General features: G+C 42.7%; 1 protein-coding gene across 2 annotated transcripts in view; it reads left to right on the forward strand.

Annotated features, from left to right (window-relative positions):
• The window catches only part of MCOLN2 (mucolipin TRP cation channel 2), an 80489-nt gene that overhangs the window by 47817 nt on the left and 14352 nt on the right, over nucleotides 1-18320 (forward strand). The window contains exons 5-9 of one of the 2 annotated variants that reach the window (XM_003805288.7): nucleotides 4245-4329; nucleotides 4436-4532; nucleotides 9645-9744; nucleotides 15772-15884; nucleotides 17061-17210. In XM_003805288.7, coding sequence (XP_003805336.1) covers nucleotides 4245-4329; nucleotides 4436-4532; nucleotides 9645-9744; nucleotides 15772-15884; nucleotides 17061-17210 — 545 coding nt within the window. The remainder of the gene's footprint in view (nucleotides 1-4244; nucleotides 4330-4435; nucleotides 4533-9644; nucleotides 9745-15771; nucleotides 15885-17060; nucleotides 17211-18320) is intronic. The other variant, XM_055116662.2, reaches the window with a different exon arrangement.

Here is an 18320-nt window from a genome sequence, read left to right on the forward strand (position 1 = left end):
AACTTTTTTTTTTTTTAACTTCACCTTAGAATAAGAATGTTAGAGGCAGGAGGACTTTAAATATCATCAATTTGACCTTTACAGTTGAGGAAACTGATGCTCAGTCAAGGTAGGCAACTAGGTCATGTAATGATTTAGTGACAGTAGGTCTTTGCTGCTGAAAGACCAGCAACATGGGCTTCAGCTGGGAGCTTATGAGAAATGCAGAATCTCAGGCCCCACCCTAGAGCCACTGAATCCAAAAGTGCTTCTTAGCAGCAATCTCCCCAAGTGGTTTACACACATTAAATGTTTGAAGCACTGGTTCAGTGATCTCCAACTAAAGATCTTTGACTTCACATAGACATCTTTTTTTACTGACTTCATCCAATTCTTCACTGTCCATCACCACCTCCTGCCTTCAGTGCCTTCTGGATCCTGCTTAGAAACCTTTGTACATCAATATCACTTTACAAAAGCTGTCAGAATGCTTGCCTCTCCTCTCTTCTCAACTGGATCCACTCAATCACCATTAGTCCCCAGCCTCTTCCATCCTTGTGCCCAGCTGATGCTTACTGGAGAAGTGTGCCAGATAGAAAGAACACCCTCATCTCTTGCCACCATGTCTTCAAAGCTTCTTGCATAACTTCCTTCCACTTCTTTTCACCCTTGTGTTACAAAGGAGCACAGAGGTGAGGCCACAGTTAAAACCCTCACCAGAGCAGCAGGACCCACTCCTTTCAGTTTCTGAGGAGTTGTGCCCTTTCTTTAGAAAGGTGTACCCAAATTTGCATCTCTAATCCAAAGTTCCCTGAGCTCCACGCTCCTCATATATCCAACTGACTACCTGACAACTCCACTGTGTTGCCTAATAGAAATTTCAAAACTGCTGTGTCTAAAACAGAACATTTTAAACCTGCCCCATCTCCCTACCTACTCCATGGCCCAAGCTGTTTCTTTCTTAGACTTCTGGATTTTGAAAAATGATACCAACATTTTCATATCATACTGTAATAATCCCAGTTATTCAAGCCCCGTACTTGAAGTTGCCAATTTCCCCATTTTCACTGCCACCACTGTCATCCAAGCTACTACTTGCTTAGATGGTCTCCCTGCTTCTGGTCTTGCCTCTATGAGCCCCTGCCCTGCCCTGCAGAAACCACAGTGGTAAATCAGGTCATATCTCTTCCAGGCTTAAAAATCATTAGTGGCTTCCCATCCCATGTAGAATAAAATCCACAAGTCCTTACAGAAACTAGCCCCCTGCCTGCCTCTCCAGACCCCTGTCCTCATTTCTCTGTTGTAACATCCTTTCTGTTTGTTGAGCAAGCCAGGCTCTTTCTTGCTTGGAGGTCTTAGTGCTTGATTTTTTTCCTGTTTGGATCTATGCATAGCTGGTTCTTTTTCCTTTCAGGAAAAAGATTTCAGTTCAAACATGTTTCGCACCGTGAAAACCATTCCCTAACTATCTTTCCTAAGGTGGACTCCCCCTCTGTATTAGTCCGTTCTCATGCTGCTAATAAAGACATATGCAATAATTTATAAAGGAAAGAGGTTTAATTGACTTATAGTTCTGCAGGGCTGTGGAGGCCTCAGGAAACTTACAATCATGGTGGAAGGGGAAGCAAACACATCCTTCTTTACATGGTGGCAGGAAGGAGAAGTGCAGAGCAAAGTGAGAAAAGCCTCCTATAAAACCATCAGATCTCATGAGAACTCACCCATTATCACAAGAACAGCAGCATGGGGGTAACTGCCCCCATGATTTAATTACCTCCTACTGGGTCCCTCTCACAACATGTGGGGATTATGGAAACTACAATTCAAGATGAGATTTGGTTGGGGACACAGACAAACCATATCACCCTCTTAGTTTTTCTTGTTCACTTTATCTTCATAGTACTTCTCACATTGTGAAATTATCTTGTATATATTTTTACTTATTGTTATCTCCCCCACTAGAATGTGAGCTCCATGAAGATGGTAACCATGTCTGTCTTGTTCATTGCTTTATCTTCAGTGCCTAGCACAGTGCCTGGCTTTCAGCAAATATTTACTGAATAAACGAATGAGTTGGGTATGGAGCCTGGGTCTTTGATGTTCTTCTAAAATATGTGCTCAGAGGTCAACCTCCTCAGTGCACTGGTAGAGCTCAGGCTCTAGAACCAAGCACAAGTCGAATTAACTTTTGGATACCTAGTAGCTACCTGTGTGACCTTGAGGAAGTTTCTTGGCCTCTCTGGGCCTTGGTTTGTTCATTTGTGAAATGGCACTAATAGTGCCTATCTCACAAGGTTGCTTTGAAGATTAAATGAGATGATGCATTAATTGAGAGAATATATAAAGTCCAGCACAGTGTCTGGTATGGAGTTAAGTGCCAATATGTTTTTGCTATTTCTATCATCAGTCTTTTCCTGCCAGAAACAAGTTTCTTTTGACCAACTGCCCTCACTGTACTAATTAAGGTCTAGTCAGGAAAACCAATATTGAGTTGTGTAATACTCCATCTGCCAAACACAGGGAGACACACTCTCTGCAACTATCTTTTAAAAATATTGTGTCTACTGAGTTGTCTGTTTAGCTCTGGGCCCTGTTTCTGGCTCAGGACATCTAATTTTCATTAAACGTAAGTGTATCCCGTGTATCAGGACATATTTTGAGTGCCAGCTAGATGCTAGGCAATGGGCGTTTAGCAAGGTGCAATAAAGTTGTGCTCTTGATCTCAAAGACCTTATACTCTAGTTGGAAGGATAAATAAGCAAATGAAGAGTTGCAGTTGTGGAATAACACTTTTGAAGAATCAGCCAGTGAGTTTTCCAAGATTCATGAACACCTACTAGGTGCCAGGCACTGCACAAGGCCCCAACTTTTCCATTTCAAAGTCAGCATGGAAGGGGCAGCAACAGCCTGGGCAAGGGTCACCCATGCTGGTTTCATACCAGTTCTGTCACTAGGTTTCTGTGACCTTGAAAGGTGCTTGTCTTTAGAGCTCCTTGTTTCCTGCCCTGTAAAACAAGGGTGTTAGCCTACACAATAATGAGACTAATTTTTATGTGAGGTTCTTGGAATCTTTCTTCTATCATTTACAGCTCATAATCTGTTTTTACTTGAATACAACCTGTGTTCTTTTTCTTTCTATTTTTTTACTTTGAAAAAGTGCCAGACTTACCAGAAAAGTTACAAAATAGCACAAATATTTCCTGTATACCCTTCATCCAGATTTCCCCAATACTAACATTTTTTTTTTTTGAGATAGAGTTTCGCTCTTGTCGCCCAGGCTGGAGTGCAGTGGCGCAATCTTGGCTCACTGAAACCTCTGCCTCCCGGGTTCAAGCAATTCTCCTGCCTCAGCTTCCTGAGTAGCTGAGATTACAGGTGCATGCCACCACGCCCGGGTAAATTTTGTATTTTTAGTAGAGACGGGGTTTCACCATGTTGGTCAGACTGGTTTTGAACTCCTAACCTCATGATCCGCCCACCTTGGCCTCCTAAAGAGCTGGGATTACAGGTGTGAGCCACCGCACCCGGCCAACACTAACATTTTATCACATTTGCTTGATCATTCTTTCTATGCATAAATATTTCTCCTGGAGGTGCAGACATGCTATTCCTTTGCCCCTAAATACTTCAGTGTGCATTTCCCCAAAACAAGAACATTCTCCTACACAACCACTATACAGTGCTCAAAATAATGAGTTAACATTGATACAATACTATATTCTACAAACCCTATTCACATTTCATAAATTTTCCTAATGTTCTTTATCATAAAATGAAAACTGCACCCAACTCCAAGATCCTATTCAGAATAACATCTGGCATTTAGTTGTCATGTTATGTCTTTTTAGTCTAAAGTTTCTTGGTTTTTGTTTGTTTAACTTTTATGATCTTGATACATTTAAAGAGTAGAATGTCTCTCACATTGGGTTTTTCTGTTTCTTCATGACTAGATTGAAGTTATACATTTTTTGGCAGGAATACCACACAAGTGATGTCATATGCTTCTCAGTTCATTGTATCAGGAGGTACATGTCTGTTTATCTCATTACTGTGATGTAACTGATCACTTGGTTAGTGTGGTGTCTGCCAGGTTCACTTCACAGGTGTCTGTGAGGTTACTATCATTTTTCCTGAATAACTGGTATTTTCTAGGGAGATACTTTGAAACTCCCTAAGTAACCTGCTGCTTGTCACACTTTCACCCATTAGTTTTAGCACCTAATTCTTGCCTGAAACAACCATTTCTTGTTCTTTCATTGCCCTAGATTGTGTTCAATTAGACCTTCAGGACCTCTCCAAGAAGCCTCCGGACTGGAAGAACTCATCATTCTTCAGACTGGAATTTTATCGGTAAATACATTTTAAAGTGTTATTCCCCAAGAGATGAGGGTGGGAGAAGGAGAATAGTATATAGTAAGATTATGACAATTTATACCTTTCAATATATTTTATTCAGGCTCTTACAGGTTGAAATCTCCTTTCATCTTAAAGGCATTGACCTACAAACAATTCATTCCCGTGAGTTACCAGACTGTTATGTCTTTCAGAATACGGCAAGTATCTTTGTTTTACTAGCTACTTCCTTTTATTTTTTTCCTACACTTTTTGTTGATGCAGAGTATAAAACACAGCAGCCTACAGATGTGTTAAATGCAGTCATGTTTAAAACAGATTTAGTGATACAATATGATACTCTTTTTTTTTTTTTCTAATACGTAGTCTCGCTCTGTCACCCAGGCTGGAGTGCAGTGGCGTGATCTCAGCTCACTGCAATCTCTGCCTCCCGGATTCAAACGATGCTCATGCCTCAGCCTCCCAAGTAGGTGGGATTACAGGCATGTGCCACCACACCCAGCTAACTTTTTTGTGTTTTTATTAATAGTAAAGACAAGACAGGGTTTTGCCATGTTGGCCAGGCTGGTCTCGAACTCCTGGCCTCCAGTGATCTGCCCGCCTCGGCCTCCCAAAATGCTGGGATTACAGGCATGAGCCACCATGCCCAGCCTCATTATGGTATTATTGTTGATCCAGAGACCATTACTTCTGAAGATGAAGCAAACCCTTTTCAACTTTTAAAAACCAAGTTTCTACATTGAAAAGAAGAGTTTAAAAAATTAGCTTTGACTTTCTACTCTCCTAATACATTTTTAAAAATGTTTATGAAGGTGTTTTAAATGTCTATAGTGTTCTTCCCAGCTTTAGAGGAAGGTCTTTGCAAATGTTATAGCAAATATTTTCAAACCTCGAGGCATAAACTGCTCCACTGATGTGAAGACCAGTCTGCAAAGGAGCAGTCGTTTCTCTTTTTATTTTGGGAGGGGGCATGTATAGTAGAAGAGACAGTTCACTTTTATGGGGAAGTAAGCTGCCTTCTCATTTTCATAGACTTTCTCTGTCCTTCTCGCCTTCCTTCTTTTTCTCCCTCCCTGCCTTCCCTGTTCATTAAGGGACTAAACTGAATGCCTAGCTGAAAGTTGTATATACTGTCCTTTAGCAATTCAGAAGAGTGTTTCATTCAACTATCAATAAATACTTAATGAGTCCATACTATGCACCAGGCATTTTGCTATGCCCTAGAGGCACAGTGGCCCTCAGGAAAGCTTACAGCCTAGTAGGGGAAACAGAAAAACAAGTAAATGAAATAAAAGTAACTACAGGTTGTGATATGTGGTAAGGAAGAATGTCTCCAGCTGCAAGCTCTCTGGGGTGGGTGGGCCAGAGGAGCACTGGGAGCATCTGCAGGGATGAGGAGAAAGGCAGGAGAGGAGCATGGAGTTTGGTCTGCAAGGATGAGGTCATTGATGACTTTGTCATGATATGGTCGGAGGTGTGGGTTTTAAAATATTGGCTTTTCATTTTTATTTTGTTCTTTGGACTTCTATCTGCTTTGAGAAAAGCATTTTAGGGGCTCTCCTGGAGGAAACAGAGATCTTGAGTGCCAGTGCTAATGGAGGTTTAATCATAACTTACAGGTATAGAAATGAGGATGGTATGGTTTAATTCTCAAACCTTTGGTTTGAGTGTGTGATCTTGGGCAAACTTGGCTTGTGTTCAGAGACAGGCAGGTGCATGTGGATTTGATCACCTACATATCCGGCTCTCCAAGCTCTGCCAGTGAACTTTTTGGTTTTCTTAATGTGTTCACCCTAATAAGTACTTGGCATATATCACTTATAAACTGTAAATGATTTAAATGATTGATTTAAATTTCATAAGGTAGAAGATTGAGGGCATTTGGACATCTTAAGTTCAGCCTGCAGTCTTGGAGCAATCTTTGTTCTTTCTGAAAGCATTATATGTAGCTCTTGAAACAAATAGAAAAATAATTTCTAGCCTAACAAAAACTAGAATTTCATACCCAAAGAACTAAATTGAAGGAAATGCTTTTAAATTCAATTCAGAATAATAAATGAGATCATTTGTGTTCTTTCAAAGGTTAGTTAATTTTGGTTTTTATTCCTAGGACTGGTTGTCTGTTTTTCTCTAGAATTTCTCTGAACCAGATATCTGATATCCTGTATTTAGTAAAACTTCACATATTAGCCCTTTCAATCATATTTGTTTCATTAATAACAGAAAGTTGTGAAGAAATCTTGTGATGTGAACATTTTCATTGGCATAATTCTCTTTGTTGCCTTAATTTATGTCTTTATTGTGAGTTCCTTAGCCTCTAATTGTACTTGTGTTTGTTTTTTACAATTTTGACTTAAAACCTTCATACTAGAGGACTAAGAGATTTATATAGCACCATTCCAATACTGGGGTATTCTGAATTTGATTATAAACTTACCTCTACTGTTGAGTTTTATGCTTTCACATGTTTTCATGATAATTATTGTTCATTTCCAGTTTTAGTGCTCCCTCAAGCATTTCTTGAAAGGCTGGTCTAGTGGTGGAAATTCCCTCAGCTTTTGCTTGTCTGGGGAGGTCTTTATTTCTTCTTCATTTCTGAAGGATGGCTTTGCTGGATATAGTATTCTTGACTGACAGTTTTGTTGTTTTTTTTTTTTCTTTAAACCCTTTGAATATATCATCTCATTCTCTCCTGGCCTGCCTGGTTTCTGCTGAGAAATGTTCTGATAGTCTAATGGAGATTCTGTTATGTGTGACTTGATGTTTTTCTCTTGCAGTATTTTTTTATTTTTATTTTTTGAGACGGAGTCTCGCTCTGTTGCCCAGGCTGGAGTGCATTCAGTGGCACAATCTCCGCTCACTGCAAGCTCTGCCTCCCAGGTTCATGCCATTCTCCTGCCTCAGTCTCCTGAGTAGCTGGGACTACAGGCACCCGCCACCACGCCCGGCTAATTTTTTTTTGTATTTTTAGTAGAGACGGGGTTTCACCGTGTTAGCTAGGATGGTCTCGATCTCCTGACCTCGTGATCTGTCTGCCTTAGCCCCCCAAAGTGTTGGGATTACAGGCGTGAGCCACCGCACCCAGCCTATTTGCAGCTTTTAGAATTGTCTCTGTCTTTGACTTTTGACAGATTGATTATAATGGGCCTTGGAGAGAATCTTTTTGGGGTGAATCTAATTGGGGATCTTTGAGCTTCCTAGATCTGGATGTCCATATCTCTCCCAAGACTTGAGAAGATTTCAACTGGGTTATTTGAAAAGACCTGTCTTCAAGTTCAGAAATTCTTTTCATTTTATTTTATTTTTTTTTTATCGAGGCAGAGTCTCAATCTATTGCCTAGGCTGGAGTGCAGTGGTGTGATCTCAGCTCAATGCATCCTCCGCCTCCTAGATTCAAGTGATTCTCATGCCTCAGCCTCCCCAGTAGCTGGGATTACAGGCACCTGCCACCGCACCCAGCTAGTTTTGTATTTTCTATTAGAGATGGGGTTTCACCATGTTGGCCAGGCTGGTCTCGACCTCCTGACCTAAAATGATCCACCTGCCTTGGCCTTCCAAAGTGCTGGGATTACAGGCAGGCCACTGCACCCGGCCAGAAATTCATTTTTCTTTGCTTGATGTAGTCTGTTGTTGAAGCTCTCAATTGTAATTTTTTAATTTCACTCATTGAATAATTCAGCTCCAAGATTTTTGTTTGGTTCTTTTTTATGCTATGTCTCTCTGTTGAATTTCTCAATCAAATCATAAATTATGTTCCTGGTTTCATTGAATTGTTTGTATTCTTTTATATCTCACTGAGCTTTCTTAAGATCATTATTTTGAATTTTTCAGGCATTTAATGAATATCCTTTTCTTTGGGGCCTGCTACTTGAGAATTATTATGTTCTTTTGGGTGCCATGTTTTCTTGCTTTTTCATGTTTCTTGTGTCCCTACATTGTTATCTATGCATCTAGTGAAATAGTTGCTTTTTCCAATTTTATGGAATAGCTTTCACAGGGATAGACTTTTTCCTGTAGATGGGCCCTAGGGTGTTGGTTGGGTATAGTGGCTTTGGTTCTGGGCAGACTCAGTAGTATGGTGTCCATGCAGTTTGTTCAGTTGTACTCCTTGTCAGTGATGTCTGTGATTGGCTCAGTGGCCTAAGCTGAGGGAGTTTTTAACAGCAATGACACAGTTTTGCTGGAGGCAGGGATGCCAGACTTGTTGTCGGGCTGGACATGTGCATACATGATAAGCAGCAGGCTGTGTGGCAGGCTCTTCAACTGGGTAGGGGCAATTGCTGCCCAGCTGGTTGTCAGGCCAGGTGTGCATGGTTGTGGTGGGGCCAGTAGGCTGTGAGGCAGGCTCTTTAGAGATGCGAGGTTACTGCTGAACTGGCTGTCAGGCCTGTGTGGGTGTGGAAAGACAGCCAACTGTGTGGCCCAAGTGTGCACAAGCACAGCACACCAGCCAGCTGTTTGGCAGCTTCCTGCTGTGCAGTTCTGCCTGTTCCCAGGGGCAGGAGCAGGAAGGGGTGCTGCATGGATTCAGATGTCAGGGTCTCAGATGTTCCATCAGGTCTAGGCTCTAGGCAGCCAGTGTCATGGTGTTGCAGGCACCTTTGTGAACATGGTAGAATAATGGCAGGACTTCAGGGATGGAGAGAGACAATGAGTACTGGCCCCCAGGGCAGAACACACTCTGTTAGCATCTGGTCTCTAAATGGTGTCATGCCATAGCAGCTTAGGTCACAGAGGTGAAGAGTGCGCAATGTGTGCTTCCACTCTGGGGCAGCGTGGCTGTATGAACTCCCGGCACCTCTCCAAACTGGATTCAAAGCCTGTGAGGACTGGAGGGCTCTCCTGTAGCAATGACTGCTGGCATTCTGTGGCCGTAATGAGGACCACTGGAGTCTCTAGTCTAACGTTTTCCTATCCAAAGAGATCCCCCTGGCTCTAAGCTGATCCTGGCTGGGGAGACAGTGTGGCAGAGGCAGGGTGCCTTGCTCCCCTTCCTATGTTGCTGTCCTGGGCTTTCATGCTCCACAGGATTTTCCTGCTACCCTGGTGCTCTCCAGTATACTTCTTTAGTGATTTCAGTCAAAATATAGTTGTTTATTCATTATTTTGGTCCCTTGTGTGTGTGTGTATGTGTGGTGGGGGGGTGCAGGAAATGAGTGTCTAGTAATTCTAGTCAGCCATTTTGCTGGCCTGTGTAAATCTCTTTGGATCAGTACACTGGATGCCAGTGATTTTTTTTTTTTAAGCAGATTTGATCTAACATGTTATACTTTCTTCTGTGTTGTAATCTCGCTATACATTTGTGTCTCCAGATTATCTTTGACAATAAAGCTCACAGTGGCAAAATCAAAATCTATTTTGACAGTGATGCCAAAATTGAAGAATGTAAAGACTTGAACATACTTGGATCTAGTAAGTATGCTATATACTTGCCCATGGGAATTATAGATGATTTTTAACACTTTATTTTGTGGCTTGGGGTATTTAAATGGTTTGTTTGCATGGTAATAGGAAGAAAACCGCCTCTTGAGCATTAGATCCTGTAAAGAATATCCCAAAGCCTTGTATTTTTGTTTAATTCAGCAAATGTTTATTATACGCCTCTTAGAAGAGGTAGCATGACTCAGTGGTTAGGAGCTTAGCTCTGGAGCCAGATTGCCTGGGTTTCGGTCCCAGTTCTGTTTACTGTGCCTGTGATCTTGTACAAGTTACTTAACCTGTCTGTCTCAGTATCTTTCTATGTAAAATGAGAGTAATAGTATAGGTTGAACATCCCAAATCGGAAAAATCTGAAATCAAAATGCTCTAAAATTTGAAACATTTGAGCACTGACATGACTGAAGCTCAAAGGAAATGCTTATTGGAGCATTTTGGATTCTGAATTTTTGGATTTCGGACGCTCAACCTGTAAGTATAATGCAAGTATTCCAAAATCAAAAGAAATCTGAAATACTTTTGGTCCCAAATCATTCTGGATAGGGCATACTCAGCCTAAACTTACCTTCCAGGATATTGAATATTAAATGAATTAGTATATAAAGCAAAGCACTGAACACAAGAGTTGGCACATATTAATTGCTAGGCATTATGGGATAAGGAAGAAAATGCCTTAGTGAGAGAGACTGACATGCTTATAAAATCTGTGATGTGTTATGGAGAGAAATAAGGGTATACATACAAAAAGTATGAGGAGAAAAAAAGCAAAGGTAATAAGTTTGAGTGGGGCAGAGTAGGAAAAGAAATGATTCTTGGAGAAGGTATGCTTTGACCTGAGCCTTGGACAGTGGGGAAGGATCAGGGCCTTCAGAGCCCAGACAGCAACTGCTGCAAATGCTGAGTCATTTACTCAGTCATTGCTCAAAAAACATCTCTTAATCCACATGTTTAAAATGGGCTACTGCTGAGCACGGTGGCTCACACCTGTAATCCCAGCACTTTGGGAGGCCTACGCGGGTGGATCACTTGATGTCAGGAGTTCAAGATCAGCCTGGTCAACGTGACAAAACCACGTCTCTACTAAAAACACAAAAATTAGCCGGGCATGGTGGCACATGCACCTGTAATCCCAGCTACTTGGGAGGCTGAGGCAGGAGAATTGCTTGAACCTGAGAGGCAGAGGCTGCAGTGAACCGAGATCATGCCACTGCACTCCAGCCTGGGCAACAGAGTGAGACTTTGTCTCAAAAATAAGTAAAATAAATTAAAAAATTAAATTAAAATAAAATATCATGGGCTACCTATGGAACCTGTTCTGTTTGCTCAGTAAAGAATTGGGATGATGTTAGTGATGGATGCTCAGTGTTTTTTATTTTGCAAATTTTTTTTAAATGACTTTCCTTTTGACCAGGTTATCAGAATGAAATAAAATGTAAAATACCTGTGGCTCCTGTTTTATATTTGTTTTAAAGTATATTTGATTTGTGGCCTGCTGCTTTTCAGATGTATAATATGTCCTGACGATTGAAGTTTTGGTTTCAATAATTTCACTGACTTAAGCCTCCGATTATAGTTTCAGTTTCTGTTAAAAAGTGGTTACTATTCCCCAGCATACACCACTCTTACAGATACGCAGAGATCTAAGTCCAAGTATAGGTTGCCAATTTTCTGTGAAAAGAAACTAACCTTTGTCAAATATGTGATTTGGAATATCATTATAAAGATCAAAATGATGGAAATTTCCAAGCTAGTCAGTCAAATGCATTTCCAGAACAGTGAGTTTTTCCTTCCGCCTGCTGCCCTCCTTGCAACGTTAGGGGTTTTCCTTGCTTCTGCTCAGAAGAGAGTATCTCTAGCCCCCTCCTGTGGCCAATGAGGAGAAACACAAGCCTCCTAGACCACTGGGTAAAAGCTCTTTAAGATTTACATATTCTCCTAGAGCTGTGTCTTAAGAAACCAGGTTCTATCACTAGGCGAATGTGAATTTAAAATAAGATGATGTGATGTGAAAGCCTTAAAAAACTTATGTTTGGAAACCATCTTAGGAAATGGACTTTTTCCCCTATATGATGCTGTCTGGTGGATTGAGATTGCCTTGGCTTTGGGGGAAGTGGACAAGGATAAGGGCGACATCTGGTGGGACACTTACACTATTTCTAACAGTTCAGAGGCTCATTCACGCCCACACGCTTACCCCCAGGCTCCTCTCTCCTTTGTCATTACTCATATTGAAGCAAATGCAGGTGAATGTCCATTTTCACATACAAACCTCATGCTGCCTTTTGTGACTCCGAAGTCCCCTCTCTAAATGTGCCATGTCTTCATTTAACTTGGTTTCATAGATATAGGAATTTGGAGATGAGGGGCTTGGGGAGGAATTAGGGGGACTCCTTCTTGGCGGGATTCCCCAGTGATGGGTGATATAGATGTTTTCTTTTTCTTTCTTTCTTTCTTTTTGAGACAGAGTCTCGCTCTGTCTCCCAGGATGGAGTGCAGTGGCACGATCTCGGCTCACTGCAACCTCCACCTCCTGGGTTCAAGCAATTCTTCTGCCTTAGCCTCTCAAGTAGCTGGGACTACAAGCACACACCACCATGCCCGACTATTTTTTGTATTTTTAGTAGAGACAGAGTTTCATCATATTGGCCAGGCTGGTCTTGAACTCCTGACCTCATGATCTGCCCGCCTCGGCCTCCCAAAGTGCTGGGATTACAGGTGTGAGCCACCGCGCCTGGCCAAGATGTTCATAAAATACATATTTTTAGCATACCATAGAACTAGTCTTCTCAGTCATTCAAAGAAAAACAGAATCCTATACTGGATTCTGTTAGGAGGACTGGTTTCTGTTTCTAAGCCTGCTTGTTTTCCCATCTGTAAACAAGGTCCAATGCAAACTGTCTTAGAGATTTGTGTTCTAGTTGTATGTCAGAAAGGAAGGTACTAGATGCTGTCCTTGCATTTCATAAGATTTTCAGTCTTATCTTCCCAAGAGCTGCCTCTGTTTCCTCTGCCCCATTCCATGGATCCAAGGGGAAAAAAAATCTTGCATTATGATAGAGCTAAGTTGTTTTCTTACCTACCCATTAGATGATACCTCAAGATAACTTTCTTGAGTGTAAATGGCTAAGGGTAAATGTAAGTGCTAGGCACTGGACACTACTCTAACAAGCACTTCACACAGACTCTTCCACCTGATTCTCATGGCAGCCTCAGGAACCAGTACGCTTGCCCTCCCCATTTTGTAGGTGGGACATCTGAAGCTTAGTAAGATGAAATCATTTGCTCAGAGAGTTGCATTTACCAGCTGGCTGTCTCTGCTCGCCACCCATTGTAGGAGCTGCTTTGCCCTCAGACACTCACGCCAGTGTCACCCACATCTTTGCATTACTAAGTCCATAGACACTCTGGCATTTCTCTTCAATGCTGTCTCTGCAGAGGTGTTGCTGTGGAAGACTCTGACCGCAGTCTGTTCTCTGAGGGTCGCCTGTCCCTGGTTCTGTTTGCTTCTCCTCTGGCCTTTCTGCTCCATCCCATTCCTGAGCTCATCTCCTTTTCTAATTCTCAAACATTGCTCCCCATCCCCGACGCTGTCCTTCCCAGTGGTCTCTCTGAGGGGCCGTCACTCCCATGGCTTTAACTGCCACTGAATAGTCTTCTCTTGTCATGAATATCCAGAGTAAACTCAGTTTGCCCAAGACAGGGAACCAGGAATCATTCTTGGTTGTCCTTCTTCCTTATTCCCCAAGTCCAGTTAGAGACCAGGCCATGACTCTCTCCATCTCTTACGATTCTGTGCCCTCTTTCACTCTGCCGCAACTTAGCTCAGACCAACATAAGTTCTAACTTAGATTATTCAGTGGTCTTATGTTCTGCTTGATTCTCTTCATTAATTTGAAAGTATACTGAAGCATTATACTAAGCACAGGTGCTGTATTCAACACTACTGTCTTAGTCCATTTTCTGTTACTTGTAACAGAATGCCTGAAACTAGCTAATTTATAAAGAAAAGAAATGCATTCTTTCAGTTCTGGAAACTGAGAAGTCCAAAGTCAGAGCACCACTTCTGGTGAGGACCTTCTTGCTGGTTGGGAGTCTCTGTGGAGTCCCAAGGCAGTGCAGGGCATCACATGGTAAGGGGGGTGAGCATACTAGCTCAAGTCTCTCTTCCTCTTCTTAAAAAGCCACTAGAGCCATTCCCTTGATAACCCATAAATCTATGAGTGGATTAATCCATTTATGAGGGCAGAGACCTCATGACCCAATCACCTTTTAAAGGCCCTCCCTCTCAATACTGTCACATTGGGGATTAAATTTCAAATGAGTTTTGGAGGAGACAAGTAACTCAAACCGTAGCAACTACCTATGGGCCCTGCTTCAGAGAGCCTGTCACTTGATGGGGAAGATGGACACTGAATGATAAAATAGTAACCACTGTAAGTGTTTGCTATTGTTATTTTCCTGGGGCTGTTTCATGGGCTCTTTGTATATGAACTTGCGTAATTTTCACAATAGCCCTATGATGTAGGTATTTTTTAATTCTACCCACTTTTCAGAGGAGGAAACTGAGGCACAGGGGTTAAGCAACTTCCTCAAGGCTCTACAGCTTCTGAGTACAGAGCTGAGATTCAGAGCCAGGCTGTCGGGCTCCAGAGACCATGTTCTTTCCCATTCTACACTGTCTCTGTGCTCCATGCTGTGCTGCCTTTGCAGATGTAATGAAAGGTCAGCGTCTGTTGTGCAGAGGAAAGTAAAGGAGCTCTGGGTGTGTGTAGTAACCAAGAACCATGAAAGTATATAGGAGAGGGCTAATAGAGATGAGAATTTAAGGAATTCTTTTCTGAGATGGGAGATTTTTCATTTGGAACTTGAGGCTGAAAATAAATAAGCTGAGCCATGCGTGTGGGAGAAGTGCTGTTCCAGGCAGACGGATCAGCATGCGCAAAGTCCCTGAGGTGAGAGCAGGAAAGAAGGAAGACCAGTGTGGCTGTAGGGTGAAGAAGGTGGGGGTCAGGCAGAAGAGAGCCGAGCTGGGATCGGAGACACTACCGTGAAGTCTGAGAGAAACTAAGGTTAGATTCATCTCCTTCCCATACATTCTTCTTGCTGCTGTGTGCTCCAAACCAAAAATCTGATTACCACTCCCCTCCTTGCTTCTGTTCCAAGAAGTAATTTTCTCTACGTACAGAGAAGGCTTATAAGATTGGCACTATGTCCTGGGAAAGTGCACAGTGAGGTTGAGAAGCAGAAGTGGGGATTCTGAGTGGTGGTGTTTTAATTTGTTTGTTCTCTTATTAATGGTGAACTTGATGTCTCTGCATAAAAGTTCACATAAAAGTGAAAGAACTCAGAGTAGGTCAGCAGTTTTGCCTTTTTTTGAATGGAGCCCAAATGGATCACTTTCTGTTGAATTCTATTCTACAGTAAATATTTATATATAAATTTGAGTGAATTTATTAGCAGCTCACATAGTTTTTGCTTTTGTTTTTGTTTTTTGTTTTGAGACAGAATCTCACTCTGTTGCACAGGCTGGAGCGCAGTGGCACGATCTCGGCTCACTGCAAACTCTGCCTCCCGGCTTCACGCCATTCTTCTGCCTCAGCCTCCCAAGTAGCTGGGACTACAGGCGCCCGCCACCACGCCTGGCTAATTTTTTTGTATTTTTAGTACAGACGGGGTTTCGCCGTGTTAGCCAGGATGGTCTTGATCTCCTGACCTCGTGATCCGCCCGCCTCAGCCTCCCAAAGTGCTGGGATTACAGGCGTGAGCCACCGTGCCTGGCCCAGCTCACATGTTTTTAAATGTATAGCTTTATATCAGGGAATGTTTTGCCTTATATATGTACTTCTGAATGAATGCGGTGTGATTTGTTTCTGATATTTACCATTTTGTTTTAACAATAGACAAAACATTTATTGTTTGAACTTCTTTTCACACTGCCATTTTGTTTGGAAATTATTCTCCGGTAAGGTGTGTTTAACATTTGAATTCTGTTTTATTCCTCAGCTCAGAAAAATGCTCAGTATGTCCTGGTGTTTGATGCATTTGTCATTGTGATTTGCTTGGCATCTCTTATTCTGTGTACAAGATCCATTGTTCTTGCTCTAAGGTTACGGAAGGTAAGAGTGTGTTCGCATTCTCTTCCTGCCCTCTTGGCCTGCGCCCTCAGTTTGCCCAAGCAGTGGACCACCGATATTGTGCACCTGCCTTTTTTGGAGACCTTTGACTAAATCAGATTCCTTTGAGTAGTTGCCCCCTATGAGGCATTCATCAGCCCGAGGTGTAGGAAGTGAGTAAATGCTCAGAGTATGTCAGGTGGGATCAGATAATTATCCTGCTTAAAACTGAGCTGATATGTACAGATGCACAGTGGTGAACTCTCAGGCTTTTGAATGCTTCCAGAATAACAAATCCCTCTTCAATTCAGGAGTGATCTGAAGAACAGAGTAATAGCATGTGTGGGTTTCATCTTTTGTCTTCAAATCAGAGTTCATTTTGACAGGGAGGCATGGTAAATGGATTATAATGAAGCATAAAATACTTTATTCTGTTTTTAAAATAGTTTTAAAATTCTCCCCTGAGTTTCATTTTGCCTTTTTACCCTCAGGGCTCTTATGAATATATACTTCTGCTCCCCACATATCTTATTCTGGCTGTGGCGTGTGTGCAAATGCACACTGGGGTCAGGGGAAATTGGAAGTCCACAGAGTACCATTTGTGGAGCAGGGACGTAGTCTGCATTTGATTTTGCCTAATCCTGACCTTTGTCAATGTCCTTTGTAAATATCCACCTCTCTTACATGCTCCCCAATCCCCTTGATATTCTGAATGCAAAGTTAAGGTCCTTTCCCTGCCAAGGTGAGGGGGCTCATATTTGGAGCACACACTCTGGAGCCGGCCTGCCTGGACACGGATCCTGGCTTAGCCTCTCGGTGCCTCAGTTCCCTTCTCTGGGTGATAGACCTGCTCGTACCTGCTTCATTGGGTTGTCATCGGAATGGATGTGTTGGTAATATGAAAAGTATTTGGAATGTACTGTGTGTTAGCTATGACAAGAACCTGCTGGAGTTACCGCGTACGTATTTCATATTTGAGGTAACTTCACAGACAATTGAATGCTTACTCAGATTATAGGGGAAAGTGTGTGCCGTAACCTCCACTTTCGAGGTGGATCTGGCAAGTTGGAAAGGCAATGCCATGTCCTTTTACAGGTGAGAGCACTGTTTTGCACTTGCCTTCTCCTTCCAGAGGGCAGTGTGGTTTGTAAGAAACGCTTCTTTAAATGTTTGCCATAGAGATTTCTAAATTTCTTCCTGGAGAAGTACAAGCGGCCTGTGTGTGACACCGACCAGTGGGAGTTCATCAACGGCTGGTATGTCCTGGTGATTATCAGCGACCTAATGACAATCATTGGCTCCATATTAAAAATGGAAATCAAAGCAAAGGTGAGGGAAGCCCATTTAAAGTCTCTGTTCTTCATCTTCTCCTGGATGGCCACAGGCATCTTAAGACGTACCATCCTTTGGAGACCACTTTGATTCTCGTGTCTTCCCTTTTCTCACACCAGCACAAGTGAGGCCTCCCCTGGCTTGGTTCCTCGTGAAGGGAAAGGAAGCCGATGTTCCATGGAACGAAACTTGGCAACAGCTCCAGAATAGTGACTAAGCTTGAAAAGATTGGTTATTTGGGCCTCATTTTTCTTTTTAAGTTGCCAAAGGAGCAGCTTATCCATCAACCAGTCCCTTCCCTGAACCTGCATGTCAAGAGCTTGTGGGGAGGATCTGTGGTCATTGGGTGCTCCGACGGATGGGGTGAGGGCAGGAATGTCAGACTGCCCGCTAAAGCCTGACCCTTTGTATAACTTAGTTGATTTGATCTCCTAACTAAGCCTCAACTCCTCCTTCACCGCACTATTCTCCCGTCCATTCTCTGCTGTTGGTCAGAGGTCCCTCCAGCCACACCTCCTAACCCTGACATGCCTAATTCTCTCCCATCCCGGCTCCCTCTGGCTTTCTTCAGGCTTCTTCCTTTCTGGCCAACTGTGACAGCAGCCTCCTCACCAGCTTTCCCATCTTCTACTTCATACCCCTGAGATCCATTCACACAGCTGTCAGAGGGACTTTTCTGGAAGTGTCTATCCAGCTGTTACCATCCTTTCTACCTCTTGGGGCCTACTTTGGGATGAAGCGGCCTCCCTCAGCAGCATGGCCCCTGGGGTCATCATCATCCAGCTCTGCCTCTTGCTCCTGCCCCTGCTCTGACCCTGCCCCTCTAGGACGTCTTGTCAGCATTGTGCCTTTGTTCAGCTTTTGTCCACTTACCTGTGGTGCTTCCTCCCAGCCTGTCCTGCAGGCCTGTCTTTGCTCTGGGGTCGTGTCTGTGGTGTCCCTCTGTGATGAGCTAGGCATTGTGTCTTTCACTGCATTTAGCGTATTATATGAGAATCATGTTTGTGTGTTTGTCTTTTCAACTAGCCCTAGAATTTCCTCAGAGCTGCAGCTATGTTAGGAAATCATGCTGGAGTTTTCTTTCAAAAGCAGCTGAATTGTATTGTT

The sequence above is a fragment of the Pan paniscus genome, chromosome 1 (genome assembly GCF_029289425.2).
Source record: "Pan paniscus chromosome 1, NHGRI_mPanPan1-v2.0_pri, whole genome shotgun sequence".
NCBI lineage: Eukaryota > Metazoa > Chordata > Mammalia > Primates > Hominidae > Pan > Pan paniscus.